The 10,797-nt window shown below is 46.3% G+C and overlaps 1 protein-coding gene across 1 annotated transcript; it reads right to left on the reverse strand.

Annotated features, from left to right (window-relative positions):
* Positions 1–5,771: 5,771 nt before the first annotated feature.
* On the reverse strand, positions 5,772–7,020 carry LOC102027698 (olfactory receptor 2T6-like). The gene has a single exon (XM_013509746.1). It carries the CDS (start codon positions 7,018–7,020, stop codon positions 6,082–6,084), a length of 939 nt encoding a protein of 312 aa, XP_013365200.1. The 3' UTR covers positions 5,772–6,081.
* Positions 7,021–10,797: the final 3,777 nt, after the last annotated feature.

Raw genomic sequence — 10,797 nt, forward strand, 5'->3', positions numbered from 1 at the left:
AAAAAAAAAAAAAAAAAAAAAAAAAAAAAAAAATACACAGCTGCCCCAGACCTGATTCCACAGACACTGAGGTCAAAGAAATTCCAGAAAAACAATTTTTAAAAATTGTAGTTTAAGTGATCCATGGAATCATTTTGAACGTCTGGAGCAGAATCTTTCCAGTGTGCACCTCAAGTTACTCCAGTGCATGACACACTGGGAAAGCAGAAGTCCTGAGGTTCCCTTCTGCGTAGGGAGCACAGAGGGGGTGGATGTTACCACAAGGACTGCGGAGCCCCTATGTTTGTGGAAGAATTTATTTGGGATTCCTCAACCTTCAAGGCCGACTCTCTGGCTCTGGGTTTGTCACCATGGGCTGCTGGTCACACCTGGCCTGCACCCTGTGGCTGAGCCATCGAGGTCTCCAGGTAGTGACAACCTCGAGGTCACTGGGAGCTCCTGCCGCACAGGAAGTGAGATAGAAAGAGCTGCTCCCCTCCTCCTGTCCAGCCCATCTGCCACCGTCACTGCCCACCCTGTGACACACCGGTTCACACACTGGCTTCTGCTGTCCCTTGTGCAGCTAAGGCAGAGAATGGGCTCTGTGAAAACCTCTCCTGCTCTTGCTGGAACAGGAAGGAAGTCCCTGGCCGGGAGATGGAGACCTTGGTGCCCACTGCCTGGCCCATCCACGTCTTCTCCTCCTGGTCAGACCCCAACCCTGAAGTCTGAGGAGATAGGAACTTCTGTCTTTCTGTGCAGCTTACACCTCTGAACATTCTTTCTCAAATTCTTAGGCTTAGGATGAAATTTGCATTTGAAAAATATGGCTTTAAAAATTGACCTTTAGATGTTCACTTCCCCTATTTAATCTCAAGAACATCCCCAACAGTTTTATTTTCTTATGTACTTTATCCCAGAGGAAGCTATGCCAAGGACATTCTGGCTGTACAATCATGAGCTTGTGTTTTAATTTTTTATTTTGCCAGTATGTGTTGCAGTCCATCCAGTTTACAATCATCTCAGGGAGTGGGTACATGGACACACTTGGGTTTTTTTTTGTCATCTTTTTCCTCCCTGCCCCTCCCTCCCTCCCCCTCCTGTTCCCCTCTCCCATTTGTTATTCTTATGATATTACCAATCGAAGCTCATGTTATGGCATATAATGTTTACACCAAGTGAGGTTTCTGGGTTCTTGTACATGGGATATGTGTGGTCTGCTCACTTCCCCTTCCCTGCTCCTCACCCTCTCGCTTTCCCCTGGACCACTTTCCTGTTGCAAGAGATCCGTCCCCTTGTCCCCTTCCACCCATCCTTCACTGTTCTCTGTTTGAACTTAACAGAATACTACTGCATGATAAAAGACTGATTTGAGACGTATGTAGGAAGATGGATGCGCTGGGAAAATACAATGTTGAGTGAAATAAGCCAGACACACAGCACCTGGATTTTGAAGTTGGTAAACTTGTTTGGAAGAGTGAGGAGCACACGCCACACTCTAGTGGGCAGCAGGTGCTGAGCCGAAGACCAGGAGGCACCTGCCCTTTGTCTTCATGGCTGTCTCTGACCTCATAGACTCTGGGGGGCGGGGGGGATTGCCCAATAGGCAAGGGCTGCGTTCCAGGCAAATGTGCTCTCCCGCATGAAAGCAACCTAAGCTAATCTCTGGAGAGATGTAAAGCCCCAAACTTCACATCCTTGGAAAGACCCTTTTTAGGCAGAGAAGAAGAAAAGGATATAAGATGTTATAGTCGGGGTTTGCACGGGAATAAATTCAATATAGGACACATAACTTATAGGATTATTTTGTAATATAACCAAAAAATCAAATGCAGAAGAGTGGAAATCTGTCCACAGTAGAGACCCAAAGAATCTAGCTGATTACCTGGATCTCACAGCAATGTCCTGCACAAGTCCAGTTCAAGATCTGGAGCCCATGGCAATGTCCTCCACAAGTCCAACTAGAGACCAAGAGCACATGACAATGTCTCATACAAGTCTGTATTAAGGATCTGCAGTGGGGAGGCCCAAAGGTCCATTGGTGGAAGCTAGAAAATCTTAATCAGTGGAATGAAAAATCTGTGCCAGCAGGCTGAGGGATCTGCACTGGACCCATGAAGCAATGCTACCAAGTCTCATTAAATTGAACAATTGCCTTCAGCTCAAACTTGTGATCTTCCCTCCTCAGCCTCCCAGAATTCTGGAATTAGAGGCACGTGCCACCACACCTGGATTCTTTTTTTTTTTTTTTTTTTTGGTTTTTGGTTTTTCTCCGGTACCGGGAACCGAACTCACGACCTTGTGCTTGCCAGGCAGGCACTTTGCCGCTGAGCTAAATCCCCAGCCCCTAATGGATTCTTTTTCCTTTTCAAAAAAAGCTTAATACATTTGTGTAAAACAACTTAAAAGAACAAGGTTTTATGTTTTATCAAAATACTTGCGTATGTGTGTTTCCTACTGTCAGACTTTTAATTACTTAGGGAACTGAGTCTCAACAGCTAGGATATATTTAAACCTGGGATTTTTGCAGTCATTCAAATGAGCAGTATATAACTGCTTAAGTGAACAACTATTAGGTTATTATAGTACACCTACACACGTGGTGCCTGAGACGTATTCATCTGAGGGCTAAGTACGCTGTGACTCTGATCTTTGTCAGAATGTTTTTGTTTCTGTCTTTTTGAAACAGGGTCTCGCTATGCAGTTCAGGCTGACCTTGAGCTCACTTTGTAGCCCAGGCTGGCCTCGAACTCGCAACAGTCCTCCTGCCTCAGCCTCCCGAGTACCGGGATTACAGGCATGTGCCACCACACCCCACTTTGTCAGAATGTTGAAAAGTCTATATCTAGCACAGCTGAGGTTACACAACTTTCATATACAGAAGGTAGTCAGTAAATGTTCTCTTTTATACAAATGCATCTCATCTGAACCTTTAACGTAAATTGATAAGTAAAAATTTCACTATTTCGGCCATTTGTACTTGGTACCATTTAGATAGGGGAAAAAAACTGCCTTTTGAGCAGTCTTGCTTGCCATTTAAACCCTGGTGTAAATCTGTTAACTTCAGCTGGATAAGCATTTTGTTGTTGTATGAATGAGATGCACTTTTATATCAGGTAATAAATTTGTGCTCATTAACACTTCGTAAAACTGTAAGATGGAAAGCTATTGTTTGAATCTTTAATCAGTGCTCTGACCCTGTGTAGATCTGTTAAAGGATCCTAAATTTCCCCCCAGAGGTACAAGCTAAGTTAGCGAGAGTAGGGTGCTGACTGCCGCACAGCCGCTGCAGGGTCCGCGGCAGGGTCCGCTCCAGGGGACGCACCGGTGACCACAGCGTCAGAGGGGATTTCGAGCTCCGGGGTCTGCAGCCAGGGCCGGGGTCACCCTCACGCTGATTTCCCTGTGAACACGGAGCCCCGATCAGTAGGGCTCGCGACTGCAGCAGTTAAGACCGCGTTTCACTTTGTAAAGAGCTTTGCGGTTTTTCTCCTAGGAGGAGAAAATACACTACTTTGCATCCCGCCAGCAGCGAGCGAGAGTTTCCGTATTTTACTAGTTTTCGCATTGTCAGAAGTTTTAACTTCGGTCGTTCTAACTGATGCATAGGGCCGGCTCATTCTTCTTTTGTTGCAGTGTTAGGGAATGCATTTTTCTCTTTTCCTGTGAATTTCTGTTCTTAGTTAACTCATGGTTCAGAGTCCCTTCCCGGGACCCCCGGCAGCCTCCGCCCACCCCGTGCGCACGCAGAGGACGGGGACAGGGGGGCTGCTGCAGGTCCCTGGAAGCACCCCGTGCCTCTGCCCGGCGGGCTCGCAGGTGCGGCCGGACACAGCCGGGGAAGCGCGAGCACACGCGGCCGCTCACACCCAGGCCGTCACACCCAGGCCAGCCCTGCTCACGCCCAGGCCAGCTCTCCTCACACCCAGGCCATCACACCCAGGCCAGCCCTGCTCACACCCTCACAGGGCAGCGCCCTCCTCCGCGGCGTCCAGGCCTTTCTGCCAGCAGTTCCCGGTCGGTTCCCCTGGGGCAGCAGGCCCCAGAGACTGGCCTTGCATCCTCCCTCTCGTGTGGGTATGCTCTGCTTGGAGCTGCCTCCCCAAGGTGCCCTACACAGGCCCGCAGCTCCCGGTGACGCTCACAGGGCCGCCAGTGTCCGACAGCACGCAGGATAAAGACCGGCCCACGCTCTCTGCTTTTAAAGCATTCTGATTAAAATCATTGTCAGTGCACACGGCTGTGTCCCGCGACGTCAAGTCTGCTCTCCTCAAGCTCCTCTGCGCCCCTGGCCGATCCAAAGCGCCCCTTAACGCAGAGAGGGGACGAGAGGGTCTGCTGGCAGCCGGAGAGGTGCAGGGGCCCCAGCGCCAGGCCCCACTGCCCTGCACCGAGCGGGCCAGGAAGGGGCGCAGCGAGGCTGTGCTGGCCCTGGAAGCCGCCTGTCTACAGGGACGCGCTTCCAGCTCGAGTTCGGTTGTCTGTGCCAGGCGCACCCTGACGTGTGCGAGGGACGGGAGGAAAAACACGTGGGAAAACTGGAGCAGAATATCGTGCACGTGGAGAAAACCATCTTCCTTAGGAAGGGCTAAACAATTACTGGTATTTGTAGTGACTTTATACACCTATCGCGCACTTGATCTGTAAAACTCTTACAAGAAACAATGTGTATTAACTCACACGTCACAGAACGGGAGCGTGGCCTTAGAAACGTGGGGTCAGCAGGCGCACGGCCTCCGAAACCTGTGCGCGGCGCTGCCTAGCGCCGCTTCTTCTCGGTCTCGGGGCCTCGCGCTGGGTTGGAGCCGCTCTTGCCGACATCCCGACGTCGCTAAGCCAGTGTGTCGGGATAGAAAGAAAGAAGACTTCTCTCGGTAGAAATCCCCAGGAAGTCTGCTTCCGGCTGCACCTGATGAGCCCCGTCAGGGAGACTCCAGCAGTGTGGTCTCCTGTAGAAGGACGCCTCTCCGTGGGACCCTGCTCCATGCCAGTGTCCCTGGGCGAAGATCCTATCAGCTGGCAGACTCTGCAGAGTAAGAGGGGCAAGGCTGTGTTTAATTGCCCTGCCCGTGTGCAGTGACTGCAGTGCTCCTGGGTTCTGTCACGTGGGCGGGAACACAGCCTGGATTAGCACCGTGGGAGGGCCCACGTGTGACCCTGGTTTTCATGACCGAGTCCACCATTCAGCCGAATGGTCTTCTCCAGCTCTCAGCTTCCTGAAGAAATGATACCAAATCACTCACAAACGGCTTTCCAGCTCACACAGCTGCTGCAGAGCGGGCTGTGTGTTTCTCACTTGGTAAGGTCACCCAGAACAAAACCCAGCGCTGTAGAGAGGAAAGGCGCAGCGCCCTGTTCCCCCAAGGGCAGAGGAGGATGGACACAGCTGTCCACCAGTTACAGCCACAGGGAGCTTCCAGAGGGCCAGTGGTTCTAGCTGACCAGAAAAGAAGCAAAACCTAACTATGGAAATTGCTAATAAAAGAGGCATTTCTTTCTCACCATGACTTCTAATGTAATCATTATTTGTCCCATAACAAAGAAAACATCACTGAGTCTGCCCCATGAAAAATAGTTTTTGGATTTCTGCAAAACACATGACTCATTTTCATTTCCAAATTCAAAGGAGGAATCTTTTTAATTCCTTCTCAAATAAGCAATTGTAAGAGTTTTCAAAACCCCTATGTTATTCTATGCATGTATTTTTAGTTTTATGATGCTTTATTCCTTTCAACTGTCTCAGATGTCGATATCCCCAAATGCTCCGCAAACCCTATGAATGGACAGGTAGAACAATATAATCTGAATCACCAGCTACGCTGAGGGAATCAGATGATCAGGCCAGATGTTTCAGGGACACTCACACGGAGGAACTCTAATCAGAGAACTAGTACGACAGAGAATTGAAAGCAGAACGAAAGAAAAATACCAGTTGTGTTTATGGAAGCCTGGCATAGTCGTGTGGGAATGTCAGGATTAGTTCCCCATCCTGCTGGAGCCGATGTACCCTCGGCACTGGCAGCTGCTTGCACTGTTGGCCTCATGGTTCCCGGCGGAGGCCCGAGTGCCTCGGACAGGAGGAGCTGTCACACACCCTCCGTGTCACACGGCAGGCCCTCGATTCCTGCCTAACACCCTGCTGCAGGCTTGCTGCACGTCCCTGTTCCTCAGGCTGTAGATGAGCGGGTTGAGCACGGGCGTGAGGATGGTGTAGAAGGCGGAGAAGACCTTGTCCTGGAGTGGGGTGTGGTAGGACCGGGGCAGCACATAAGTGTACACGGCGGCCCCGTAGAACAGCGTCACCACAATCATGTGTGAGGAGCAGGTGGCCAGGGCCTTCCTCTTCCCTCCTGCGGACTTCATGTGCTGCACGGCAATGAGGACGCGTGTGTAGGACGTGGTCACCACGGAGAAGGGGGCCAGCAGCATCAGGACGCAGCAGGCGTACATCACCGTTTCATAGGCGGCCTTGCGGCCACAGGCCAGCCTCAGCATGGTGGGGGCCTCGCAGAAGAAGTGGTTGATAGTGTGTGAGGCACAAAAAGGGAGGCTCATGGTGAGGGGAGTGAGCAGGAGGCTGTCCAGTGCACCGCCAAACCAAGAGCTGGCCACGATCAGCCAGCAGACCCTGCGGCTCATGAGCACCGGGTAGCGCAACGGCCTGCACACGGCCACGTAGCGGTCGTAGGCCATGAGGCCCAGCAGGAAGAACTCGGCCCCCACAAAGCCCATGTAGAGAAAGTACTGAGTGGTGCAGCCTGTGAAGGAGATGGTGCCCTTGCCCACAAGGTAGTCAACCAAGGCCTTGGGCACGATGGTGGAGATGTACAGCATGTCGATGAGGGAGAGGTGGCTGAGCAGGAAGTACATGGGCGTGTGGAGGAGCGCGTCCCTGTGGCTCAGGAAGATCAGGAGCCCGTTAGCCACCATGGCCGTCAGGAAGATGGCGCCAATGACACCGAACAGGAATCCTGAGGCTGTACTGTGAGCGAAGAGCCCCACCAGGGTGAAGTCACTGGAAAACGTCCTGTTGCCATCCATGGTGTTCTGCTTGAACTGGAGGCATAAGAGGAGAAGTGGGAGTTAGTGAAGACTACGAAAAAGAAAATGAATCATGTAGAAGTGTCTACATGATTTTTGTCTGCATCATCAAATGAAAAGTTTTAATATAATTCAAAGCAAGCCCTTTTCCAAGAAGGAATGTGGAATTTCTTCTGGTTGAAGAGCAGTTGGAAGGTTAGGGCTCAGAGCATGGAGAGGAGTAGGTGCTTGGCAGTTGAGCCTGTGCGTAGGGAAGTTCATATTGCAGAAGATCTGGGCTCCAGGGGAGATTCTTCTCTTGGCATAGACTCTATTTATTTACAATGTGAATACAACAGCAAGACAATTGATTTACTCTATTTACATAACCAAATCATTTAGTAAGACATTTGATCAAATTGGGGATTTCATCATAATTTTAAAAACTGCAGGCAGGAGGGAAGCCCCAGCGACCCACCAAGGCCCCAGTGGGAAGGGCACACACAACCACAGCTGGTAAGTTAGGTGAACCAGTACTGGGCCTTGGGCACACAGACACTAAGGCAGATGAGGGAGGGTAGGGCCGCCATTTTTTTAATCAAAGGGCTCTTTGAATGACAGCAACAGAACACCAGTCCCAGCCCCACCTCCAAAGGCCAAGATCAGCCCTATTCCCAGCAAATTCCACTGCATCCTTGGCTGGACTACACAACACATTTCTGGGATCCAATGTGGACCTACCGCAGAACTGTGAACGCCGGAGGAATTTTACTATGTTTGTTTGTCTGTGCTTGGTTACTGATTTTCCTTTTCTGTCCAGTTGGGGTCTTTTTTTTTGTTTAGTTTAGTTTTTTTTTTTTTTATGGTTATTTTTGTTTTCTGTTTTTATCTCTTATTGTTCTCTCTTTTTTTTCTCATGACTTAGATTTATAACCTTCCTTTTTGTTTTCTTCTACTCATCTTCCTCTCTTTCCTCCACTATCTTGCTTGAATTTATAATACTTTCCTGTGAGTAAACATGGTCTCTTCTCTTTCTGTTTCACTTCTATACTCCTTTGATTTCTCTTCCATTCTTTCCCTCCTGTGTCCTCCAGTTTCCCAAAACTTGGTGATCATCCTTTGCCCTCTGGCCTTGCTCCTACTACATTCTACCTCATTTATCTCTCTATCTTGCCCCCTATTCCCTTAATTCCCATCTTCCCCACAACAGGGTAAAATCTTCCACTAAAGGAAAAGACATTGCATACAAGTTCCTGGTATATGATGGATTCTGTTATATAACTGGAATTTGCTCCTATGGTTAAAGGTACCAGATTAATAGTTTCCACAGTTTTTCAGTAGCCAGGCTGTGCTAAGACTATTGTTATTGCTAAGTGTACCACTTTGGCTGGGATTTCATATGTGTTGTAATCAGTTTTTCTTTGCTGTATGACAGCACTGTGATGGTATGGCAGCATTACCAACACCATAGCACAGTACCAAAAGACTGGCTCCTGAGTAACATATATAACACATTTCTTATCCTTACTCCATTGGGAATATAGATTCTTAGGATAGACACAAACACCAAGAACTACCTATACCTAGAAGTCATCCCTGAGGAACAGATATTTCCTAGGGAAGCCTCAGTACTAGGGATAATGCTTCTACCATAAAAAAAATCTACAAGTACTAACACAGAAAACCAAATAAAATAAAAAATACACAGTATAGAAAATGACAAGATGCAGAAGTAAAATGCACCTCCACACCCCAGCCCACCTAGGACCATCCAGAGCACAATGAGATGAGGAAATGCAAAGCCAACCACTGGAACTTTCTGAAATGATAGCAACAGAAGTGAAAAAACAAATGGAAGAGGCTATAGAAAGAATAATAATCCCCAAGGTGCAAAAAGAAATGATGTTCAAAATGAGCAATATTAAAGCAGACACAGATTAAGAAAAAAAAGCAGGAAAACAATGTAAACCATGAATGCCCAGCACAGGAAAGAAATGGAATCCACGAAACAGATCCAAAGAGAAATTTAGGATATTAAAATCTCCACTGAAAGTATACACAACAGACTAAATAAAAGTGAGGACAGACTATCAGATCTAGAGGACAGGATTGTGACTAGCAACTAGAAAAATAAAGATGCCTTAAAAATAACAAGAGACCATGAAAAATCAATCCAACAGCTACAAAATGAACCAAAGAAGAACAATATAAGATTGACTGGAGTCAGTGAGAAAGCTGCAGACAGTGTAAAAGATATAAGAAAAGCTTCACACAAAAAATGGCAGAAAACATGGATAAAAAATTTGACATACAAATAAATGAAAAATATAGAACTCCAAAGAGCCATGACCAAAATAAATCTACATCAGGGCATATAATAATCAAGAACAGAATACTAAAAGCAGTTAGAGAAAAAGAAACATATCACCTATAAAAGAAAGCCCGTAAGAATCACAGCAGACTTCTAATCACAAACCCTCAAATCAGGAAGAGCTTGCAGTGAGGTATTTCAAGCCCTAAAAGAAAAGTACCTTCAGCCCAGATTGATGTACCCTACAAAATTATCTTTCAAAATCAATGGAGAAACAAGATACTTCCATGACAAAGAATAAAGAAAGTCATGACCACCATGCCAGCTCTTGAAAATGCTCTGAAGTACATATTAGAAAGTGAAAATGAAGACCACAACCAAAAGAACACCAACAGAAAGAAGTCATAAAGCAGGAGAGGTAAATAAACAGAGGGGAAATCCAGGGAAACAACAACAGGAAAACAATAGGACAAGGACAAGCCAATAACATCAGCTTTAAGTATCAATGTAAACAGTTTCAACTCACCAATCAAGAGAAACAGACCGGCAGAATAGACCAAGAAGCAAGATCCAACAATATGCTAGCACATTTAACTCAAAAAGAAATTCATAGAATGAAAATCAAAGGATAGAAAACAATACTCCATGACCCAGGAATCCAGAAAAAAAGCAAAAGTAGCTATTCTATTCAGAGACAAAGTGAACATGAAGCCAGGACTGATCAAAAGAGACGAAGAAGGTCACTACATACTTGTTAAGGGAAAATTTCATGTAGGAGAGATAACAATCATAATAGATATATACACCAAATACCAGCACATCCAACTACATAAAAATATTAACAGACATGAAAAATCAAATAAGCACTAATGCAATTGTAATGGAGAACATTAATACCCCACTTTCACAAATAGATAGATCAACTATACAAAAAAATGAACAAAGAAATACCAGAATTAAACCAAATATCTGAATAGACTTATTAGATGTCTACAGAGTGTTCTACCCCACAGCATCAGAGTACAACATCAGAGTAAACATTCTTTTCAGTTGCACATGGGGTGTCCTCCAAAATAGACTACATATTAACACATAAGACATGCTTAAGTAAACGCAAAGGAATTGAAATCATCCCATCCATATTATCAGACCATAGTGCAATGAAATTGGAAATCAACAGCAAAAGAAATAATAATTACACACACACAAGGAAACTAAACAGCACCCTCCTAAACAACCAGTGTGTCACAGAGAAAATTAAAGAAGAAATTAAACTGTATCTAAAATTAAATAATAATGCCAATAATACATATTGGAACTTATAGGACTCAATGAAAGCAGTCCTACAATGAAAATGTGTAGTGATGAATTCTTCTCACCTCAGGAAAACAGAAAGAACTCAAAGAAACAACCTAATATTGAACCTTGAACTTCTAGAAAAATAAGAACAAGTCAAATCCAAAGCTTGTACAAGGGATAATACTATA

This window comes from Chinchilla lanigera, unplaced genomic scaffold (genome assembly GCF_000276665.1).
Source record: "Chinchilla lanigera isolate Chin_1 unplaced genomic scaffold, ChiLan1.0 scaffold00180, whole genome shotgun sequence".
Lineage (NCBI taxonomy): Eukaryota > Metazoa > Chordata > Mammalia > Rodentia > Chinchillidae > Chinchilla > Chinchilla lanigera.